The sequence below is a fragment of the Anolis carolinensis genome, chromosome 4, assembly GCF_035594765.1.
Source record: "Anolis carolinensis isolate JA03-04 chromosome 4, rAnoCar3.1.pri, whole genome shotgun sequence".
In the NCBI taxonomy this organism is placed as follows: Eukaryota; Metazoa; Chordata; class Lepidosauria; order Squamata; family Dactyloidae; genus Anolis; species Anolis carolinensis.
The window spans coordinates 177,093,138-177,117,739 of NC_085844.1; the positions used below are offsets into that span (position 1 = coordinate 177,093,138).

General features: G+C 39.0%; 1 protein-coding gene across 3 annotated transcripts in view; it reads left to right on the forward strand.

Moving 5' to 3' along the window:
- The first annotated feature begins 1,619 nt into the window (after nucleotides 1-1,619).
- Nucleotides 1,620-24,602, forward strand: part of tut4 (terminal uridylyl transferase 4) — a 46,838-nt gene continuing 23,855 nt past the window's right edge. The window contains exons 1-13 of one of the 3 annotated variants that reach the window (XM_008109581.3): nucleotides 1,620-1,769; nucleotides 6,031-6,097; nucleotides 8,502-9,154; nucleotides 9,792-9,955; nucleotides 13,315-13,431; nucleotides 13,574-13,751; nucleotides 13,994-14,082; nucleotides 20,326-20,377; nucleotides 20,556-20,625; nucleotides 21,510-21,636; nucleotides 23,254-23,373; nucleotides 23,785-24,000; nucleotides 24,112-24,286. In XM_008109581.3, the coding sequence (XP_008107788.2) occupies nucleotides 8,590-9,154; nucleotides 9,792-9,955; nucleotides 13,315-13,431; nucleotides 13,574-13,751; nucleotides 13,994-14,082; nucleotides 20,326-20,377; nucleotides 20,556-20,625; nucleotides 21,510-21,636; nucleotides 23,254-23,373; nucleotides 23,785-24,000; nucleotides 24,112-24,286 (1,873 nt within the window). In that variant the 5' untranslated portion in view covers nucleotides 1,620-1,769; nucleotides 6,031-6,097; nucleotides 8,502-8,589. Of the gene's footprint in view, nucleotides 1,770-4,129; nucleotides 6,098-8,501; nucleotides 9,155-9,791; nucleotides 9,956-13,314; nucleotides 13,432-13,573; nucleotides 13,752-13,993; nucleotides 14,083-20,325; nucleotides 20,378-20,555; nucleotides 20,626-21,509; nucleotides 21,637-23,253; nucleotides 23,374-23,784; nucleotides 24,001-24,111; nucleotides 24,287-24,602 lie in introns of those variants that run through there. The other 2 variants (XM_003220287.4, XM_016993245.2) reach the window with 2 other exon arrangements.

Consider the following 24,602-nt stretch of genomic DNA (forward strand, 5'->3'; position numbering starts at 1 on the left):
TCTGTGTTACCGTGTGAAAGTACTGATGTTTTGGAATCCAGAAGTCAGGGAGGTGAGCTTTCATCTAGTAACTGCATCCAAAATACCATCTCATTTGAGTGAACAGTGGATTTGGATAAACATTCCTGGCTGGCTCTGAAGGGGGAGGGAATCAGGTGCAGAAAAGCTGAGAGACTTCATTGGATAGATGGAGGTCATAAGTTCGAGGCCCGCTCGGAGCTATGTTGTTCGTCTTTGTCCTGTGTTAAAAAGGCATTGAATGTTTGCCTAATATGTGTAATGTGATCCGCCCTGAGTCCCCTTCAGGGTGAGAAGGGCGGAATATAAATGATGTAAATAAAATAATAAAATAAATAATAGATAGGGAGAAGCGGGGGGTGCAGAAGAATGCATTCATGTTTTGCAGCCCTTAGAGAGTTCTGTGAAAGGATTGTAGATCTAGCAACATCACTCAACCTAGGAGGTTCGTTGGCCTTGTTCTCTATTCAAGCTTGGGTTGGAGACCCATGATTTATGCTCGTTTTGGCTCCTTGTTACATGGATTATTCTGGGATTTCTACTCCTGTTGTGCTCCTGGTTTTAAATCTTGTATTTTGGATTTATCCTGCCTTCATGCTCCAGTTTTAAATCTTATTATGGGATTTCTGCTGCCTGTGGATTATTCTCTGTACACAGTTTGGCTTGGCTTTTTGGGCTATGACTTTTGCCTGCGATACCAACTCTTGGATTTTAGTCTTTATTTACTCCATAATGTTTTACCCTTTTGATATATGCTTTCTTAATAAACTGTTTTGACTTTTACATTTGGTTTCTTGATGGGTGCTGTGAGCAAGGTGAAATCCTGCTGAGATACAACAGTGCTCTGCTATGGCTGGCTTCTCTGGCTGAGCCAGTCTGCAGTGCCTTTCATGTTCCTTGATTCGTGTCTGGGCAATGCCGCTGCGTTTGGTGGTCCCTATGTAGACTTGTCCACAGCTGCATGCTATACCGTAGACTCCTGCAGAGGAGCATGCTGGACGTAGCATCTGTTGGATTTTCTTAGTGGGTCTGTAGATAGTTTGTAGGTTGTGTTTCTTCATCAGCTTCCCTGTGCAATCAGTGGTTCGTCAGGAAAGAATGTTTCTGGAACATGGCCATACAGAAGACATGGGCAAACTTGGGCCCTCCAGGTGTTTTGGACTTCAGCTCCCACCATTCCTAACAGCTTCAGGCCTTTTCCTTTTCTCCCTTAGCTGCTTAAGCTTAAGCGGCTGAAGGGGGAAAGGAAGGGGCCTGAGGCTGTTAGGAATTGTGGAAGCTGAAGTCCAAAACACCTGGAAGGCCCAAGTTTGCCCATGCCTGCTATACAGCCAGGAAAACTCACAGCAACCCAGAACTCTTGTCTGTTTGAGGCAAGTTTGAGGCAACTTGAAAGCACACAATAACAAATGCCAGTCCCCTTCTGGGGCAGTTCCCCTTTCTTCGCTAGAATCAAAACTTAAAAGGATTCAGAGGAAACTGAGAGAGAGAGAGCAGGCCAAAAGGGGAGGCCGTGCAGTCCTGGGCCAACTCTTGAGGCGGAGGAAAAGGGAAGCGGCGCCTCCCCCCACCCCGTCCCTTTCTCGCTCGCTCTCTCTCTCTGTCCCCCACAATGCACTGCGCTCGGCGGCGGACATGGCGGCGGGCCCAGTCTGAGGCGCTCGCTCGCACCGCCGGGGCCTGCCTCGTCCGAGCGGCGGAGCGGGACATGGAGCGGGGCGCGGCGGGGGCCGCTCTCGGGTGACGGGCAGGTAGGCCTCGGACCCGCGGGGAGGAGCGTGGGGGGCCGAGGGTTACCCCAGGCGCCTCCCTCCCGTGCCTTCCTCGGGACGGCTCTCCCTGGGCCTTCCTTTCGCTTCTTGGCCTGTTCTTGCTGCTCCGTTAAGCCGCCGCCTTTCCCTCAGGGAAGCCAGGACCCCTCTCGTTCCTTCGCGAGGGAGGAAAGTTGAGGAGGAGAGGCCCTCCTCCTCCTCACAGGACAACGGAGCGGGGAGTGGCGGCTTGTCGGCTGACAACTTGCGGATTCGAAGAATTGTTTTGTTTTGTTTTGAATGTACAACAACTTGAGGAAAGAGTCCCCTGAGAGGGTTGGTTTCCGCGGAGTTTCCAAGGCCGAGTTGTGACAAGATCTGTCCGTGCCATTTCGACGGACTTTCGTGGGGGGAAATGCCCACCGTTCCGCGGTCCAGATTTCAGTTCTTCGGCTCTGTGCTGTTCCTCCGAGCGTGAGGTCATTGTAGGCCGTGTTTGTTGCGCAGCCCCATTACTAAGCACGATAAAAAGATCCATAGTTTTGTTTGGTTTTTAAAAAGGGCGGGTATGCCTTTAAGGAACTTAATGCACTTTTAAGGCAGGCATGAGCAAACCTGGGCCCTCCAGGTGTTTTGGACTTCCAACTTCGAACAGCCTCAGGCCCCTTCCTTTCCCCCCCTCAGCCTGAGGCTGCTCGGAAATGTGGGAGTTGGAAAGCCGAGAACACCTGGCGGGCCCAGGTTTGCCCATGCCAGTTTTCGGGGTTCGTATGTTATGCTTTTGATGCAGTGTCCAGTTCTGGGCACCACAACTGAAGAAATATATTGACAAACTAGACGAGGGCGACCAAAATGATCAAAGATCAGGAAGCATAGCCCTATGAGGAGCAGTTTAGGTAGCTGGGTATGTTTAACCTGGAGAAAGGAAGGCTGAGAGCCATGTTTAAACATTTGAAAGGATGTCACATTGAGGAGGGGGCAAGTTTGTTTTCTGCTGCCCTAGATAGTAGGATGTGGAGCAATGGGTTCAAATTGCAGGAAAAGAGATTCCACTGAAACATTAGGCAGAATTTATTTCATATCAAAAGTATTGAATAAATAAGTATAAAACTGATAAAATAGAGGGAGTACAAACAACTAAATAATTTTAGACCAAAAACGGGCAACAGCAACTGCATTGTCTGTAGCTTTATACAATTCTTCCTCTGTGCATGAGGCAGAGCATTGTGGACCAGCTTACAGATGCTGAGTTGTTTGTTCTGCTTCACCGTTGCACAAGGTGGAGGATTCTTCTAGGTAGTGCCATTTTGGCAGGTTGTCTTTTGATCTGCCCACTCCACTTCTGTTCAGAGACTTCCAAGTTGACCATTCTTGGCAATTTGCCCATTCTGCTCATTCTTGGCAATTTGCCCAAGTTGCCCATTCTGCTTCCATTCTTGCCCCTGGAAGCAGACCCTCTTGGGGGGCCATCCATTTGGGATTTCCTGGTTTAGCTGCCCACATGGATATTCTTGCTATTGCTGGAGGAACATTAAGAGGAGTGGTGGTTATCATGAAGCTTTTCCTTGATTTGAGTCTACTGGGAGGAGGCTGATAGCCATGCAGTGGATGGCTTTCACAATGTTCAACCTTATTTCTCTTCTAGTTAGCAGCAACTTCCTGTCGCACATCAGAGGGGGGCAATGCCAGCTAGCTTATAGAATTTATCATAGTTGTTAAGTAGTGGAATACATTGCCTTGCAGTGTGGTGGCATCTTCTCTGGAGGTTTTTAAGTAGAGGCTGGATAGCCATTTGTCAAGAGTGCTTTGGTTGTGTTTCCTACATGGCAGAATGGGGTTGGATTGGGTAGCCCTTGGGGACCCTTCCAGCTCTGTGATTCTCCTGTAACACTCAACTGCTTTTCTCTATGTACAAAACAAAATATTTTCTAGCCATCAACTGATTAAAAGACGAAGTGGTTATCTTAATTTTGCAGGAGGCAGAAATAAAGAATACACATTTCAGAAGTAAAGGTAGATATTGTGGCTGCAATGTATAGCAAAAATCAATAAACCACTGTCTAAAAGAATGTTGCAAAATGGTACTTGTGGCCTGTTTCATCGTGTTCTCCATTTGTACAGATTCTGTAGAATTGTGGACTATCATGACATTTATGCAGAATGAAGCATGTTAGCAATTCAGGAGCCAGTGATCCCCTATAAATTCAAGTAATAATAAAAGATCATCACAATGGCTTTTCACACAGTGGCTTTTCACAAAAAGGTTTATTTGGCATTCTGCAATAAATGTGAGCCTTTTAGTACATGAGCATGGTAGGTAAATAAGATAAGCATCGGTTTACAACTACTGTAATAACAGTCATACTTTAATGCTATAGTACAGTTTATAGCAAGAATTGTGTAATTTATGATATACGGAGATCTCTGAACACTGACAACAGCATGACTTAAAGTTCCTGTTGCATCAGATTTATGTATTCCAGTTTTTTTTGACATAATTTGAGAAATAAAATAGATAAGTTTAGATGGGAGTGTTAATTTCATGTATGATAGTCATATAACAACCTATAGTTATTTTAGGAAGTATGATCAATAATCTCAAATTGGTGTTGGCTTGACCTTCATAATAATCAAATTCCTCTTGGTGATTCTCCCAAACTTGTCCCAAAGGAAAAAGAGTTTTCTATTATATTCCTTATTTTGTACTGAATGTGTATGATGTGATATCAAGATTTCTGTGTTTGTTTATATATGTGCTGCCCTGTGTGTGGTTTTCAGGAAGCACAGTGGTTTACACACTGGTGAATGTTTTAGGACTTATATTATTAGTAAAGTTTTCTGGCCAATTAGGACGAAGAAGAAGCATATGCTTCTTAAAATTTAGAATAAGAAAAACTACCTTTGAAATTACAAATGGGACTTTGAATAAAATATTGCAATGGAGCATGCTTCTGTTTCAGTCAATAGGTTGTGTCTTCTTTCGAACCCAATCCCTTCCCTTACATTCTGACCACTGTCCATGCTCATGTACAGCCCTTGTTTTTCTCTTCGGGCTTTTGGGTGATGTGTCCCTCCCTCCACATTTTTTTCTGTAAATTTTTAAAAATATTTTTTTATGTTTTAGGGTTCTTCCACAAATCTTTTGTCATATTTTTCTTTTTTATTAATTAGCTGTTGTAACTCTTTACTTGAGTTTGCTAATAGAACTGATGGTAGGACACACAAACAAGAAAGTGGTGATCGTCCAGTTTACCATTCTTTAGATACTTAAAAAAGTATTTCTTTTCAGCTCAATTATGCAACTACGTTTTCTATAAAGTTAAAAATCTAATACAAAAATAATGTATGCATGTTTTGACTATACGTATGTGAACATATATTATTATAATATTTATTTATACCTCGTATTTTCTCACCCGAAGGAGACTCAAAGTGGCTTAGCATAAAAACATTAGTATATACAAACATGCAAACATTAAAACAGAATTAAATATAACCAATATTTTTAAAATTACAGTTAAAAACCATTAAAACATATTCAAAGTAAAAAAAACTACAGCACCTGGTTTTGTTATGTTGCAAACTTAATTGCAGTATGTATGTTTCCTGTCATTGTATATAACCCATAGCAGAAAGCTATGTATGCATGTTTTTGGAGAATAAGGTTGTTCATAACAGTTGGAATGTTCCATGCTTTTAATATCTTTCGTTGAGTTACAAAAATATAAAAAATCAGAAATTCTGAAGTGAAGGCAGTACAGTCTAGAAATAATCAGTGTGTCTCATGTTAGTGCAGTCTTTTTCAAATATGAATGTTAGTGTAAGTAGGCCTTGTGGTATTTTCTCTTCTTAACAGGGGTAGAAAATGCTGGTGCAAAGTAGTTAATATAAAAACAAAGGCATTTCTCACAAATCAGGAGTTACATTGATAATATCTGCAAAGATCCAAATATCTTCCCATATTTGGCAACTTATACTTGAACTAAATAAATAAAGTTTGTATGTTAATGACATGAATGTCAGCTGTATAATTATTAGTCCATTTAGGTGAAAATGTTAAAATGTGTGAGTAGCTTTTTCTCAAGTTTCAAAATGTAGAGAAGCTGTGGAAAAGTGTAGTTTGGTGTAGAATTTATAAATGGAATTGACTAGATCACATACAAAAGAAAGGTGAGGGTCTAATTTTAAAAGCAATGAAGAAGGGGAGATGGATGAAAAGTATATAGTCCTCCCTCATCTATATTTTACCTCCCTGCTGCAGGGCATCTCCTCTGAGCTGAGATCACTTGTAATACTGAAGTTTCATTGAGGAGAAACTCTGTAGTGAGGTAAGGGTCTCAAACTTCTCATCTATGTATTTTTACTTCCAAAATCTTCATAATTCCCATCTTTCTTTATGTTATGTACAACATTGCTAGTGTCATGTTTAGTTTGACCCTGTCTTCTTAAATATACATTTTGTTTTTCGCTGCACTATTCTCTTGTCTGAGCATCTCAGATATTTTGCACCCAAACTAATTTAGACAATAAATTCATGAATTACAGGATTGAGTGTCGGTAAGCTATATTGGTTTGAAAGTTGATGCATAACTCAGAGAGCTGAACAATTTAAAGTGTTTTAACCTTTTTATTCTAGTATCACAGAAATATTGCTTAATTAGGTCTGATCAAGAAGCAAACTATTTATGTCTAATTTCTTAATTTATTATCAGTTTTACATAATTAGTATATTAAATAGTTGACAACTCTGCAATATAAAGGTGTTTTTTTTAATGTTAACATTTTGCCCCTTTTGTATTTCTGTAGTGTGAATGTTTTGTTTTCGGTACTTTATATCTTTGTATTACATCCGATGATAATGTTGGTGGAAAATACAAAACAACTTTAACATGAAATGAAAGTGAAACTTACCTGGTTCTTCAGTTGTCTGAGCCAAATTGAAACCATTTTATTAATAGAACATAAAACAACTTAAGTTTCGGATATAAAGTACAGGTGGCTGATACATTTTATCATTAAAATGTTTAGTGTTCACGTTTTGAGCATGTGAAGTGTTACATTTCTATTAAAGCAAGGAATGGTACCTATCCTGTTTTCCCAATAGACAACATAATAATCTTTTTCATTTGATTTTAGCCAATGTTATAGGATTCCATCATATTTACAAGATGCACAGTTATCACTGTCTAGGATAAACATATCAGTTCCATGTTTAACACAGTATTAGTAAACTTATTTTGGCAACTGACAAAAGTATGTGTAAAAACTAAATTATTTCATGTAAGGCTTATGAAAATAGTGTACACTGGTAATATTTTAACAAAATAATTGTAACAATTTGCAGCCTTAACATGGGTAATTGACTGACAACCCTTAGTTTGACTAACAAATCTAAAAGAACAATATAGATAAAAAAGTAAGTTGTTTTCCTATACCACTTCCACTTTAATTCTCTTCTTACCCCTACAGAAGAAATTCTTTCTTTTTTAAGTAAGATTTTTTAATTTTTCTCCACTGTTGTTTTGTAGGCATTATATATTTTGTTCAAGATAAAATGGAATAGAATAGTACAACTCCCCCCCCCCCCCCGCGCCACCCAATTGGCTTCCCATTTCCTGGATAGGAAACACTATTACTTGCACATACATATGTGACAAATATCTTCCAAGTTAACAATGCTAGGTTAAACTCTAACTGATTGTTGTTTCTAGATATTTTAATATAACATTATTTCTGCATCAAACTTATTTGAAGCTCTTAGTTCATAGTTGTGTGCCTTTTTCTTTTCAAAGAAAGTTTTTAAATGGTCGTAGCTCTTTCTGTAGTTGTTTTGATCCCCTCCCCCCAAGCATTATACTTTTCTGCTGTTTTTTTCCCCAATTTTGGGCATAATAACATTCTTGCTCCAATTAACACACATTGTAGTGTTTGAGCATTTAGTGATTTCATATGTTTGCTTTGTAGTCCTAATAAAAATAGTTCATGGTATAATTGGATTATGATTTTGAATATTTTATTTGCCACAACTACCTCCATAAGCTTTTTGTTCCCTAGCACAAAATTTTGGATATTGTTTTATGTGATACCCAGTGTAGTACTATAAGATCATGACCGGGGGGGGGGGGGGGGAGGCTAGTAGGGTGTTTCTAGATGCTATTTTATGTTTTAATATCTTAATGTTAATGGTTTTAAATTGTATTTATATGTTGATTGTTTCTTTTGATTTTATGTTATGTTTTATTTGCTTTGTATAATGAGGCATTGAATTTTTGTCTAAATGTATGTTGTGCGCCGCTCTGAGTCCCCTGCGGGGTGATAAGAGTGGGATATAAATGAAGTTAATAATAATAATAATAATAATAATAATATAGTGGTTTGAATATTGGACTATAACTCTGGAGATCATGGTTTGAATTCCTTCTCAGCCATGAAAATTCACTGTGTGATTATGAGTAAGTCACACTCTCTCAGCCTCAGAGGAAGGCAAAGGCAAACCCTCTCCTAAAAAAACCTTGCAAAGAAAACACTGTGCTAAGTTCATCTTAGAATTGCCATAAGTCGGAAGCAACTTGAAGCACACAACAGCAATTATTTTGGGGTTATGTTTAACAATACATTTTATATTGTTCATGTGTTTATTCATTGCATTATGTTTTTCAAAGGTTTGTAGTGTTAGAATTACATTGTGTTTTGGTAATATGTTTTGATATTTGATCATATTTTTTCCTGCAGGCAAGCGGGAAATCTTGCTTGGGCACAAGATTCTGCCCCACTGATACAGTAGTTGAAAAATTACAATTCAAATAGTTGGAAGTGATAGATGGAGCAGGCCTTCTCAATAATGGAAGAGGGAAAGAGCTCAAAAAGTGGAAATCATGATACAAGAAAATCTGTCCATACTGCCTGTGAAAAAAGCAAAGCTGTCAGAGTTGCAACCAATCCAGTTTATAAAACTAATAAAAATGACAGATCTGGGAAAAGTTCTTCAAGTGGGAGCAGTTTAAAAAAGAATAAACAAAATGCTGTTTCTCCTGAAAAGTCAGGAGAAAATAAATCATGTAAGACAGACAGTTGTACTCCTGGATGTACAAAAATGGGATCAAGTGTTCAGGATCAAAGTCGCAGCAAAGCAGAAAGGTTACTAAATGTATCGGAAACCACAGTAAATCTACATCAGTTAAAAAATCAGCATACAGATCAGAATCCTCCAAGCTCCTATGTTTCAGAGAATGGAGCCATCACAGAAACCTTACCAATTGCCCAAAGAGAAAGTTCAGAACTGAAAAATCTGCCAGGAGAAGATATATCCAAAATTAACAGATCTGGTGATTCAGGCAAAAGCAGTGCAGAATTGAGAGCAGTGGAACAGAAACCAGAAGATGCATGTGAGTGCAGCATTCAGCTTCTATACATTATTCCTTCTTGATAAGCTCGTTCTTAGTTTGAAATATATGTAAACAAAGTAAGGCATAATTTAGACCATTCTTCACCCTGTTTAGTTTTATGTCAACTCTATTGGATCACACCAATACTTGATATCACACTGTCCATATGTCCCATAACCTGCATGCACTTGGTGGGTAGGTTTTTGAACTGAGATCTGGAACACAGTTACAAAGATAAATCTATGTAGTGTGTAGTGGATGCTGTAGGCCAAGTCTTTCAGTTAGTTGTGTCAGATTTATTTTTTTGTGGCACAATCTCCATTGGGAAGCACTTTGAAAATGCAATATATCTGACACAACAAATCAAATACAACCTGAAAACTGACTTGTGTTTGGCAAATAAATAATAAAGTCTAATCTCTTCATTTATATCATTGAAATAACACTAATTGGACCATGAATTTGTCATGAGTTTGAGACCGCATTTGCACATTATTCACTATTTCAAGTAATAACACACCACATATGTTTAATTAGAGTGACAGTTGTGGCAGTGGTTGTGATGATATTACAAAATATTTTTCGTAATTGTTTACTGAAGTAAAGGTTTTTATTTAAAAAATTATCTTTCTACCAGGTAACACAAAGCCGCCTGATTCCTCTAAAGAAACTAATTCAGAGGCTAAATGCTTAGAAAATGTTGCAGTAACTGGTGAATCAACACTAATAACAGAACAGGAACTTGGCTTGAAACAAGCAGAAGAACGACTGGAAAGAGATTATATTATCCGTTTGGAAAAAGTAAGCAAGGAGTTAAATTTATGTTCTTTTCTTCTTTGGACTACTTTCTAGTACAGTATTGCAGTATATGGCAGTCATTTTGGTGTAGTGGTTTGAGTGTTTGACTGCGACGCTGGAGAGCTGAGTTTGAATCTCTGTTTGTCCATGAAACCGACTGGTTGACCATGGGCAAAGCACAGTTCTCTCAGCCTGAGAGGAAAGCACTGGCAAACCTTTTCTGAAAGAATTTTGCTAGCAAAGCCCTGTGATGGATTCACTAAGTGTTGCCAGGTTTTGTAGTGTGAGTTGGCTCCTTTCCAGCTGTGTTTTGGATTTGATGTGGATATTTCTGATTGGCATCATGCATTCTTTGTGTCAGTGTAATATATATTTTCCTTTAATTTAGAATACATTCACATGGGTGTATAGTAACCAATAGAGAAGCATGTTCATATTGCTTTATACTCCTTTACAAGCCAGAATTTGTGTATCTGCTGCCATATGAATTGGACTGAGTAAATGTGTGAAAAAACGAATCTTGCACATTAGCTGGTGTATACGACAAGCTTTATAGGAATCAAAATTTGTAATTTATTTCCAGCTTCCACTCACAATTCTACCATGTATACAAATGAAAGACTAAGCTCTGATTGACTCTACCGAGAGCATAAAAATATATACAGTGGAAGCTCCACTTAAGAGTGTCCAAACTTAAGAGTGTTTTGAATTAAGACCAGTTGCTCGGCCTGAGTCTCACTTTGACATAAGAACAGTGTTTTAAGTTGAGAACGAGCACCAGAGTGTTAGCTTGAGAGTACAAGGTTTTAGGGCTTCAAGGGAGCAGCCTCCGTGCATTGTGGTCTTGTCGGAATGGGGAGATTGCTGTCTGCTTTGTGCTTATCCACTTTGAGGAAATTTGGGTTAGTTGATTTTGTGTGGTTTTTTCCTGGTATGTTTGTCTTCATGAAGAGGGAGAGAGAGCAAGAGGAGGTATGGAGGCTGGAATGAGTAAAGTATGAAGAAAAGGATGCCTCTGCCTTTGTGCTTCCTTGCCACAACTTTGTGCTTCTATCATTTTAAAGTTTATATTTCTTTTTTATTGGTCCATGTGAATGTGCATTTATACATTACACTAGAGCCCCGGTCATCCAAGGTAGATGGGCAGGCCCAATCTCGGATGACTGAAGGGCTCGGATAGGGCAACGGCTCGCCGAGGGACGTCTCTCCGGATCTCCCTCGGCCAGGCCCTTGCTGGAGGAAAGGAGCCCACGAGCACTGCTTCCCAAGGGGCGAAGGCTCGGCCCAGGGAAGCAGGCCACGAGCGCTGCTGCAGCAGCTGTCGTGGCCTGCTTCCGGGATGCTTCCTCCTCCCTCTCCTCGCAAGCTCCCTTGACGCAAGAGAAGGAGAGGAAGAGGCGGGGCACTTCCGGGGTGCTTTCTCCTCCCTCCCCTTCTCGCGAGCTCCCTTCGCTTGCAAGAAGGAGAGGGAGGGGTGCCCCGGCGCTGCCTCGGATAATACAGAGCCTCAGTTAACTGGAGTTCTACTGTATTGGTTACCCATAACGTGCATTTTCTTATTTAAAAACATGTAACAAAAATGGGAGGGGTGTTCTGAAGGCCGGAACGAAAAATGGGAGGGGTGTTTGGGGGGCCGGAACGGATTAATAGCATTTCAGTGGGAATTCGCTTTGAGATAAGAGCATTTTTAGTTAATAGCTCGGTCACGGAACTAGTTAAATTCCTAAGTCAAGGTATCACTGCAGTCTTACGTTGTAGTTTTCTTTTTCATTATTTATTTTTCCTGTATCAAATAATATTCTTTCTTTGAGGTGGGGCTTGTTTTTGTGAAATGTTGAAATCATTCTTTTATCCAGCTGTTCCTGATGTCACCTTTTAAAACTCTTTTTCATATACATCTCTGTATCCTTCGTATCATAGGGATTTTTTCTGCCTCATTTTCAATTTTTTCCTGTATTTTCTACACACAAATGTTAGCAAAATAGATATGTCACAGGTTTAAAAATAAGTTCTGATTCTTATAGTCTATATATATATAAAAGAGTGATGGCATCACAGCGACCAACAAAACAACAAAACTACAGGCCCCCCAACCTCGAAATTTGACAACACAACCCATCATCCACGCCTCTAGGTTGATACAACAAAAAGAAAAGAAAAATAAAGTCCTAATTAGAGGGAAAGGAATAATTGTTTTTATCCAATTGCTGCCAGTTAGAGGACTAATCTCTGCCCACTTGGTCTCCTAGCAACCAACTCAGCCCAGGGGACAGGCAAACTTAGGCTTTAGAGCTGCAAGGCCATTACATCCTAATCATTTTCCCTAATTGCAGCATTCATACTTGCCTCCAACAGACAAAAAAACCCAACAACAATCAGAAATATTGTATATTCACAACCTTTAGGAAATAATATCCCCTGATGGTGCAGTGTGTTAAAGCGCTGAGCTGCTGAACTTCTGGACCGAAAGGCCGCAAGTTTGAATTGGGGGAGCGGAGAGAGCCCCCACTGTTAGCCCCAGCTTCTGCCAACCCAGAAGTTCGAAAACATGCAAATGTGAGTGCATCAATAGGTACTGCTCCAGCGGGAAGGTAACGCCGCTCCATGCAGTCATCCCACATGACTTTGGAGGAGTCTACGGACAACACCGGCTCTTCGGCTTAAAAATGGAGATAAGCCCCAACCCCCAGAGTCAGACATGACTGGACTTAATGTCAGGGGAAAACCTTTACCCTTTACCTTAACTACCACCAATTCCTCAATACTTTATTTCCCATACCACCATACTTCGCCACAGCAACGCGTGGCCGGGCACAGCTAGTAATATAATAAAATAGTAAGGTACATATTTTAGTACTTCAGAATATTTGCTAACCAGAAGATTTTTAATGGTAAGTTTATAGATAGGTGAAAAAGGAGCTATTTTTAAAAAATACTACATATTGAATATCCCTTATCCGAAAAGTTTGGAACAATTTCTTTGGAGGTTTATATGTCTATATTTGTATTATATATACATAATGAGATTTGTTAGAGTTGGGACCCAAATTTAAACACGAAATTCATTTATAGTTTATATATACCTTGTACACATAGTCTGAAGATAATTTCATGTGATGTTTTAAATACATTTATAGTTAAAACAAAATGTGTGTATACTGAACCACCAGAAATCAAAAGTGGATAAAGGATGCTCAATCCTTATATGAATGAATGCATTTTAACCCTGTAGGGACAGTTGTTATCCACCATATTTTTCTGTGGTGGATGTGCTTTTAGCATTTTATGAACGTCATTTTGAAAAGAAAACAGGTACTGTATAATTATGGCTGCTGAACTGTAAGTATATGATTTTTCCACAGCGCTCTCCAGAGTATGCTAATTGCCAGTACCTATGCAAGCTATGCTTAGTTCACATTGAAAATATCCAGGGAGCTCATAAACATATTAAAGAAAAACGTCACAAAAAGAATATCATGGTAAGTGTTGAAAAAGGGTTTTTGGGGGCAGCTGATTAGCAATTCCTAAAAGAATTCATAAAAATTGCCCGAAAGAAACTGGGATTTGAGGATTTTTGCACCTACATTACTAACTTTAATCTGATTTCATAATATTCTTCAGGAAAAGCAAGAAGAAAATGAATTACGTGCCCTCCCTCCCCCTTCCCCTGCACAAGTGGCAGCCTTAAGTTTTATGCTGATGGAAGCAGCAAAGGAGCAAGGAATATCAGATGATGATTTCAAAATCCGTCAAGATATTGTACGTGATATGGAGAAGATAATCCAGCAGCACTTGCCAGGTGATATATGTTAAGAGTCTTGTATTAGTTTTTTCTGATGTAGAGTCAACAGTATTTATTTCTGATTTTCTAATAACAAAATCCTTTGTAACTGCAAAATAAAATAATAAATTCGTATGTAGTATAATGTAATTGGATTTAATTTGATTGATTTGATACTGAATCCATGGTGTCTAATATTACAATAATAAAAAAGTTTGAGAACCATATGATTTCTTATAGAATTCTGTCTTTACTTTCAGAATGTACATTGCGGATGTATGGATCCTGCCTAACTAGATTTGCTTTTAAAACCAGTGATGTTAATATTGATATAAAATTTCCCTCTACGGTAAGTTGAGGAGATATCAGTTGTTATCAAACAGAAGTATTTTATATCTGCAATCTTAAATATCTGCCCCAGTCCATATAACCTATAAGTTTCTTGGCTTGTAATTACAATAAGTAAACATTCTCAGAGTGTTCCAACAGAAACTGTATTATAGATAAGTATGAGCATCTTAATTCAATTCAGTCTACTTATCTCAGAGTAATTAATACTAGGACTGCCAAATCTTCCTTTTGAAACAGTTGATCTCATATATAGATGGAATATAAAGAAAAATACTTTTTTGCTTAAGTTATATATAAGAAGGAAAGCAAACAAAACATACTGAACTGGAAAAACATTGCATAGAAACAATTGAAGCTTACATGTGAGAAACTGTCTTTAGGGGAGAGGTATGTGTTTGTTTAAAAAAGGAGAAAGAATGAAGAGAAAAGTCTGTCATGTGTCTAATAGACTAGTTTATGAATACTAGTGCCATATTAAATTTTTTATCCACAAGTGCTTTCAAAGTGCCTTTGGGGGGCAGTTAAAAACCAATAGGGTTATTGTTTTGGATTTTTTAAACCAGTATGTGAGTTTATAGGAATCTAGGAAATGTTTTAGGTATTCATGGATTTGACAGGAGATATAAAAGAAGTAGGAGGAGCTAACACTAACAATTGTCTAATCAAATGTCTGATCCAGTCTGCATGAAGAAGACAGGAGGATTGTCAGCAAACTTTTTCCTTATTTATAACTTCAAAATTGCGGTAGGTTTCCAGGACTGGAAGGGTATTCTGCCAGATTTGTTGAGCAACTTGCTTTTCCCACCACATGATAATGATATCCAAAGGTTAAGAAGGCCATTCGACTCAGTTTGGTTTTATCATGGTGATTTCATCTAACTTGTTGGGGGTTTTAATAAGGGTTTAACAGCACTTGCTAATATTTATGGTTTTAACTTGTTCTTAACTTTTATATATGGTATGTTTTTATTGGCTGTAAGCTGCTTTGGGCCCTTGATTGGGGAAAGGCAGAGTGCAAATTTCATAAATAAATACATACATACATACCATTCTGATGATTTTAAGAGAACTGGACAGAACTAGATTAGCAGGCTTTATAGCTGCATCCAGTCTAGTAACCAGATCAAAGTTGTAAAGTAGAAGCAAGAAGGTCTATCATCCTGGTGCTTTACAGTTCCCTTAAAGCCTCTGCAGTTGTGATACAGTGTGCCTATATCAGGGGTCCCCAAACTACGGCCCGGGGGCCACATGTGGCCCATCAAAGCTATTTATCCGGCCCTTGCAGCAGCGGCTCCCTCCTCCACTGAGGAAGGCACTTGCGGCGCGAGGGAGAAGGGAAAGGTGCGTGCCTTTCCCACCTCCTCCCTTGCCTGGTGCACTCATTCCAAAGCTTTGCTTGTTTATAATGGCATAATAATAATAATAATAATAATAATAATAATAATAATAATAATAATAATAATCCCCCCCGCAGGTGCCACCTTGACGTGGTGGGGGGGCTTAGCCATTCCGAGGATGCTGAGGGCTGTGCTGGCGGTAGTGTAACTACCGGCAGGTCCAACCAAGCCAGAGAGGCCTCAGCGGAGGAATGCAACCAAGTGCACCTAACCCATTAGCATATGGAGAATCAAACCAAAACGAAGTCTATACTGGCTCGGTCGTCGCCCAGGATAAAAAGGACCGCGGTGGATGCTGCTGATTCTGGACATCCATCGACAAGTGGGCTACGGAATCATCAAAACCCAAATGAACAGTCACAGAAGCGGCAGAAATATACAATGCCAGAAAACCGCACAGTCATGAAATGCTATTACAACTCTGAACCTGAAAAGCGTGGCTACCAAAAAAGGATGCATCAGCTATGGAAACAAGAGTACCCTGACTCACAGATAACAGAACCCCGACTGGCTGACCAACGAAGATTCATAATCAGAAACAAAGTGTTCAGTGAAGTTGAACTCGAAGAAATCCAGAAAATCTGCAAAGCAAATTACCATCAGACCACAGCACAGACAGCAGCAGAGACTCCAGCAACACTTGGAATGGTGGAACAGATTGAACCAGAAGAAAGTGTGGAGCTTTTGCAAGAATTTGATGAACCAGCACTTGAAACACCTGTTGAACCATCAGGAACCTTGACAGCAAGACAACAAGAGCTCAAGGATAAGATCATGGCTCATGCTGCAGCAAATGCAATAAGACAGCGGCTCCCAACTCTAAAAACAGTGCCCAAGAGACACCTGGCGCCTCTCATGAAAGATGTGAATGCAGCACTCTCCACTGTCCAAATAACATCAATTGAACAAACAAACCAGTATGCCTACAGTGCAGCAGTGATAGTAACAGAAGAGCTTGGGTTCCTACAACCAAGGCAGCCCCAAAGAAAATCGACTGGAAAACCAAAGTGGAAGGTCAGGCTAGAGTTGAAAATCAAAAAGCTTAGATCAGATGCAAGTAACCTGAAAAATATGAAAGAGAAGAAACTGAAGAATGACAAAATCAAGCAATACCTGATCCGAAAGTACTGGCTGAACACTAGAAAAATTGAAGAAGCTTTGGAAATTGTGAAAGAACAAATTACAGCAACAGCCAGAAAAATGGAAAGATATGAAGCCAGAATCATCCAGTACAGACAAAATCAACTGTTTCAATCAGACCAAAGACAGTTCTACCAGAGTCTGAACCAAACAACAGACACAGTAACCATAAAGCCAGAGAAAACTGCAACAACGAAGTTCTGGAAAGAGCTTTGGGAAAATAATAAGAACTACAACAAAAACGCTGGGTGGATAAAGGAGTTTGAAGGAAAATTCTCACAGAACAAAATGGAACAGATGGAAATAACAACTGAAATGATCAGCAAACGAGTGCAAAAAGTCAAGAACTGGACATCGCCTGGTAGTGATCAACTTCATGGATTTTGGCTCAAACATCTGATTAGTTTACATGGAAAAATGGCCCAACAATTCAATGAGATGCTGCAGAAAGGAAGTATCAGTGAATGGCTAACAACTGGAAGAACTTACCTGATACAAAAGGATCCAGCAAAAGGAGCAGCACCAGGAAACTACAGGCCAATAACGTGTCTGCCCACTATGTTTAAACTACTGACTGGCATGATAGCTGACAGAATTCAAGACTATCTTGAAGAAAAAAACATCTTGCCAGATGAACAGAAAGGCAACAAACGGAAAAGCAGGGGCACAAAAGACCAGTTATTGATTGACAAAATGATTCTGGAGAACTGTAAAAGCCGAAAAGCTAATCTTCACATGACGTGGATTGACTACAAAAAGGCCTTTGACTCACTCCCACACAGCTGGATCATCAAGTGCCTGGACGCCATCGGGATTAGTAAAAACGTTGGCACCTTCATTGAAAACATGATGGAGCACTGGAAAACTGAACTGTTTGTTGGAAATGAAAGCTATGGACTTGTCAACATCAGGAGAGGAATTTTCCAGGGAGACTCATTGTCCCCTCTGCTTTTCATTATTGCCATGATCCCTCTGTCAACAATCTTACAAAAAACAAATCTCGGCTACCAAACATCTAAGAATTCTCACAAAATTTCGCATCTGATGTACATGGATGACCTGAAGCTGTATGGAAAAACGAAAACTGAAATCCAGTCTCTGACTAACACTGTCCGAATTTTTAGCACTGATATCAACATGGAGTTTGGTTTGGACAAATGTTCGACAGTGGCATTGAAGAAGGGGAAAATCATTGAAAGTGAGGGCATAAATATGCCTAATGGCCAAACAATAAAGTGTCACCAGCCAGAGGCCTATAAATATCTGGGCATATTACAGCTGGACAACATCAAGCATGAACATGTGAAGACTGTGGTCAGTAAAGAATACACACAAAGGGTCAGAAAAATTCTCAAAAGCAAGCTCAATGGAGGCAACACCATCAAGGCCATAAACACCTGGGCCATGCCTGTCATAAGATATACTGCTGGCATTATAAACTGGACACAGATGGAACTGGACAATTTGGACAGAAAAACAAGAAAACTCATGACCATTCATCACTCACTGCACCCTCGCAGTGATGTTGACCGGCTATATCTGCCTAGAAGATCAGGGGGCAGAGGACTCTTACAAGTAAAACAAGCAGTCAAAGAAGAAGAACATGCCCTGGCAGAATATGTAAAGCAAAGTGAAGAACCTGCTTTGATTGAAGTCAAAAATCAGAAACTCCTCAAAGCACAGCAGACAAAAAACCAGTACAAGAAAGCCACACTACTAACTAGAGCTGACAGCTGGCACAACAAAACATTGCATGGAAAGTTCCTTGACAAAATTGAAGGAAAAGCTGACAAGGAGAAGACCTGGCTCTGGCTCACGAATGGGACCCTGAAGAAGGAGACAGAAGGCCTGATCCTTGCAGCCCAGGAGCAAGCCATCAGAACAAATGCAATTAAGGCCAAGATTGAAAAATCAGCTGATGACCCAAAATGCAGACTGTGCAAGGAAGCTGACGAAACCATTGATCATCTCCTCAGCTGCTGTAAGAAAATTGCACAGACAGACTACAAACAGAGGCACAACTGTGTGGCCGAAATGATCCATTGGAACTTATGCATCAAGTACCACCTGCCAGCAGCAAAGAACTGGTGGGATCACAAACCAGCAAAGGTCGTGGAAAATGAACACGCAAAGATAATATGGGACTTCCGAATCCAGACTGACAAAGTTCTGGAACACAACACACCAGATATCACAGTTGTGGAAAAGAACAAGGTTTGGATAATTGATGTTGCCATCCCAGGTGACAGTCGCATTGATGAAAAACAACAGGAAAAACTCAGCCGCTATCAGGACCTCAAGATTGAACTTCAAAGACTCTGGCAGAAACCAGTGCAGGTGGTCCCAGTGGTGATGGGCACATTAGGTGCCGTGCCAAAAGATCTCAGCCGGCATTTGGAAACAATAGACATTGACAAAATTACGATCTGCCAACTGCAAAAGGCCACCCTGCTGGGATCTGCACGCATCATCCGAAAATACATCACACAGTCCTAGACACTTGGGAAGTGTTCGACTTGTGGTTTTGTGAAACGAAATCCAGCATGTCTATCTTGTTTGCTGTGTCATACAACATCGTTGTGTCAATAATAATAATAATAATAATAATAATAACAACAACAACTTTATTTTTATACCCCACCTTTATCTCCCCAAAGGGGATTCAGGGCGGCTTACATGGGGCCAAGCCCGAATAAAAACAATAGCAATATAAAACACAACAATAGACAAAAAACATACACAATTATAAAAATTTAAACATTAACGAATAAAAACAAATGACAAGAACTAATAAAACATGGATTAAAACGGAGAGGTTGGGTATTTTAATTATCATTTAATTAATAATTATTAAGGGGTGCTTTGCTAGTGCTTTTGGTGCACAAAGGCAGAAGAGGGCTGGACTAAATGGCCCAAGGGGTCTCTTCCAACCTGCTTTATTGTTGTTGTTGTTATTATTATTATTATTATTGACACAAAGACATAGTATGACACAGCAAATGAGATATATATGCTGGATTTCGTATCACAAAATCACAAGTCAAACACTTCCCAAGCGTTTAGGACTGTCTGATGTATATTATTATTATTATTATTATTATTATTATTATTATTATTATTATTAACAACATTGAGGCTGGGTGCCTATCTGTCAGGGTGCTTTGCTTGTGCTTTTGGTGCACAACAGCAGAGGGGGTTGGACTAAATGGCCCAAGGGGTCTCTTCCAACCCTCTTTATTATTAACATTGAGGCTGCATTTGTTCCTGTTTTGTTTTTTTACTTCAGAATAAGATACGTGCAGTGTTCATAGTTTTTTTAAAACTATAGTCCGGCCCTCCAACGGTCTAAGGGAAGGTGAACTGACTACCTGTTTAAAAAGTTTGGGGACCCCTGGCCTATATGCATGTTTCAGAGAGAAGTCGCTGGTATACTTGCATGAATTCTCTCCAAGATTCTAGATATGTCTGTCTACCATGCTTAGCCATGAGGAAAAGAAATCCTTAATTTTGCACAGCTCCTGGGACTGGACTCAGGTTACAGCAGCAAATGCATCTGGGCTCTTTGGGTGCTACATGTTTCTACATGCAGATGACTGAACTCTGCTCATTGTGTGGATCAGTGGAGGTCTGGGTTGTGTTCTGTTACCTGCTTACTTTGATAAAATCAAAATGAATGTAAAACAACTTTCTTGTTTGTGTTTTAGATGAGTCATCCAGATGTTCTGATACAAGCACTTGAAATTTTAAAAAACATTGGTAAGTTTTCTCTTGTTTTTTTTCTCATTTCCATGATCTATATTCTGATTGATGCTGAGATCATAAATGGATCTGAAAAAGAATATAGTATAGTTGTGTTCTGTTAAATTAGCTAGATTGATAGGTAGAATAGAGCTCTGTTCCCTGATGTACTTTTCTGTTTTTTTTCCTCCTTCAGCTTGTTACTCAGATGTGGAATCAGATTTCCATGCCAAAGTTCCTGTTATTTTTTGTAAAGATAATAAAAGGTTTGTGTATCTTCCATTGTATGTTCATGTGAAATGTAATGCTACTTCTCTGAAAAAGAACAGCAAAGCATAATCTCTGTGCATTTGCCTTGAAGTCACCTATTGGCTTAGACAACCCCATGAATTATAGGGTTTTCTTAGACAAGGAATCTTTAGTTCTTTTCTCCAAAATATATCATAGAGTCAACATCTGTTATTTCTTGACTGTTCCCCATCCAAGCACTACCCAGGGCTGACCTTGATCCAAGATCAGATGAGAACTGATATCTGTAGGGTATTTAGGCCAGTAGATCCAAGCTAAATGTCAAACACATTTGTTTCATTGATTTAAATTGGAGATAATAGAACGTATTTGTAATTCTGATTAAATCACTAAGACTTATAAATGCTTAATAAAGCAAAACTGTGTTCAGGTGTTGCTCTCCTTACTTTCTTCAGTATGCAAGCAAGGAAGTGCTTGGATACTCTTGTTTTTTTTTTAATTTGGAATTGATGTATTAGAAGTGGAGAGCTTCTTTTTCACATTGAGGCTTTCCATATGACTAATATCCCAGATATTCCAAGGTTTTTTACTGCCATGGTTTTTACTCAGGCAGGAACCTCTCTTTCATACACTTTATTTTCCATCTGAGGAAAGTGATAGTCAGAAATTGGAGAGCTAGGCATGTCCTTTCTTTATGTAGAAAAAGCCTATTGAGTGAAGTTTGACTATGTCTTAATAAATTGCATTTTCTGGGGAAAGAAATCAACATGTGCAAATAAAGTAGCATAGGCTGCTTATATGATGAAAACTGCATGTTCTTTATTTAGTTGTCTTCATACTTCAGTTACTGGGAGACAGTGATGTGGCTTACAATTTGTCTTAAAATTTCTTTCAATGTCAGTGGTTTAACTTGCAAAGTTAGTGCTGGAAATGATGTGGCCTGCCTTACGACTGACCTACTAGCTGCACTCGGCAAACTAGAACCAGTTCTTGTTCCTTTGGTGTTGGCTTTTCGCTACTGGGCTAGAGTAAGTTTTTAAAATAAACACATATAAATATATAAATGCAGTGATATAGTATATATGTTAATATTTGCCTGCTTAAATGCAATAGGAGTTTTACAACAGCTGCAAATTTGTTAAAATATATATAGATTGATGTGTGTATCTGCTTTCAAGTTGCCTGTTGACTTATGATGCCTCCATGAATTTCATAAGGTTTTATTAAGGAATACGTAGTTATAACCTACAGCACCTGGTATTCTTTGGCAGTCTCCTATCCAAGCACCAGCCAGGGCCAACTCCTACTTGCCTTCCACGTTTAGGTGGGACCAGGTGCTTTTATGGTACTTACGCCCCTGTATATTATAAAGAAAAGCTCTTTTAATATTTATTTTTCTTTAAACTGTATTTCTTTTTCTGAAATAAAAAGCGAAGAGTATTTGGATGAAATCCAAAAAACTGAACACAATTCTTCCATTTGCACATTGAGACTTTTCATGTTTTGCACTGAAACCCCTTGCACTTTAAAGGACTTTAGAGGATCATTTGGAGTAGCTGCCAGTATTCTGTAAGGAATTGTAGTTAGAAATTGAACTCTGCTATATTTGGTATGATTAATGAGCAGAGAGGAATCTTGGAGTCATGGTCCATTTTGTGGCATCTCTTGTCTGTTTAAATCACATAGAGTCTGCTCATATAGGTACAGAAGAGGGGAGATGAAATTTTATATATAAAAGGTACCAAAGATTAGCTAAATTCCTAAGCCCCAATATTGAACTGGTATATACAAAAATAACATAACAGTATGTTCATTAGATTTTACCCCTACAGGTTCTAGATTATAGTCCAAGGGAGCGACTGTAGCTGTAGTTTCTAGTTTGAGACAGATGTTTTCATTCCATTCAGGGATGTCACTTACAAACTGCCCCTACAGCAGTGAATGCATGTTTATGATTGCATGCACAAGTGTGTTTCCTATCTCTATTGTCTGTTTTAACAAAATCTTAATCTTCTGGATTTAATGGCAGTCTTCCATGTGACCCTTATTTATGTAAGCAGCATGTTATTTACCCAAACCCTTTTCTAGCTAAGTTTTTAAATGTCTCCCTGGCTATTTAAAAATGAGTGAGTATTAATTATATGGAGGTGAGTATTATACATTTGCTACCCAGTTGTTAGTCGCAGCTGCTACAGTCCCATTGGACTAGTGGAACTTGCAAGCGTAAGTTGAGTTTACTCTAGTTGAGTGAACACTTGGGATAAAGGTAATTCGTTTAGTTATTTATTTGATTTATATCCTACCCTTCTCACTGTCCAAGGTGGCTTCCTGTCCTGATGTTAAGGATTCCTCTTCTGAAGAGGAATCCCTAACACTTCCATAGCTGAAAAGGCTATGATAAAAATACAATTTTTATATATGTGTGTGTATGTTTATAAACACATACACACAAATTAAATTTAATTAATCATATTTTTTTAAAGTCTAGCATAGGGTATCTGTGGCAGATTGGTTTAGTGATAACTGGTTGTCTCTACATGAATTTATGTCTTGGCTTTTTTCATAATGAAACTTAGGACATAGGACATGCCTTTGACTTAATAAGTATATAATGGAACTATAACTTTTTATCTCCTACGTCGTAGTTGTGCCATATCGACTGTCAAGCAGAAGGTGGCATCCCTTCATATTCTTTTGCCTTAATGGTGATATTTTTCCTTCAACAAAGAGAACCACGAATACTACCATCATATTTAGGCAGTTGGGTAAGTTTTATAAATTAAGGTAGAAAAGTTTGGATGGTAAGAAACAGGCAATCAGTTCCACAGACCCAGATGAGAAAGTAAAGAAGTTGAATTGGCCATAAAATTTCTACATGAAATTTATTTCTAGCCATAAGCTGTAGTATAAAATAAAAGCTTATATGTCTCAGTTTCTTTGGTCTGTATCAAATGTGGTCGGGTGATGGGTGAGTTTTACTTGCAACCGATTAGTTCTCCCAGCCTGCTTCGGGGGAAGGGGCAGGGAACCCCCAACAACATTTTCTGGGAAGCTTTTTAGGACTTGGGGTGAGGGAAATAAAGGAAAGGAAGCTTTGTGACGTGTGTCAGTATCATTTTGGATTCAGTACTTGTATGATCTTGGTCTTTGAGAAGCCTTTTTTTGTGTTTCTGTAGATTGAAGGCTTTGATTCTAAAAAGGCTGATGACTACCAATTGAAAAGAATAAAAGATGAAAAGTTTGTAGTGTGGGAGTACAAACCCTCAAACAGTGGAGGGAAAAACGTGAGTGCTGCTGAAGGAAAAGCTAAAGGTGAACAGCACAGTGGTGACAAGAATGCATCATCTGTAGAAACAGACTCCCAGCATAATGCAAAGGAGAAAAATGGCAGTGTAAGTAGTTGTTCCTTGAAATGGAAATTGACCTTTCTTGATTTTTTCCCCTGAAACGATACCATTTCACGACAAATGAAAAATTTAGTTTCCCTTTTCTGTATCTTTCAGTCTCCCTTAGCATTGGAAGAACCACACCAGATATCATTGGGACATCTGTGGCTAGAATTGCTGAAGTTTTATACACTGGAATTTGCTTTGGAAGAATACGTTATCAGCATACGGGTACAAGAACTTTTAACCAGAGAGAACAAAACCTGGCCTAAAAGGCGAATAGCCATTGAAGGTGAGAGAAACTGTGTTTCCTGTTAAGCTCTGGGGAGACTTTATTTATAACTTTGCTTATATCTGTCATTGGTAGAACTTCATATTTATCTGTGTGTATTATTTTATGCTATATTACCCCAAATTGCAGAAAATACCATGGGCTCTCTGGATCTCTTGGATCTGGATCAGTGATTTCCAATGGTCATCTGCATTTTTTATCTGGGGAGGATCCCAGAACCAAAGCCCTGCAAATAACAGCAGGTCTGTTGTATAGATTTTCATTGTATGTCTCATTTACATGAACTTTGTCCTAACACATATTTACCAGTAGTTAT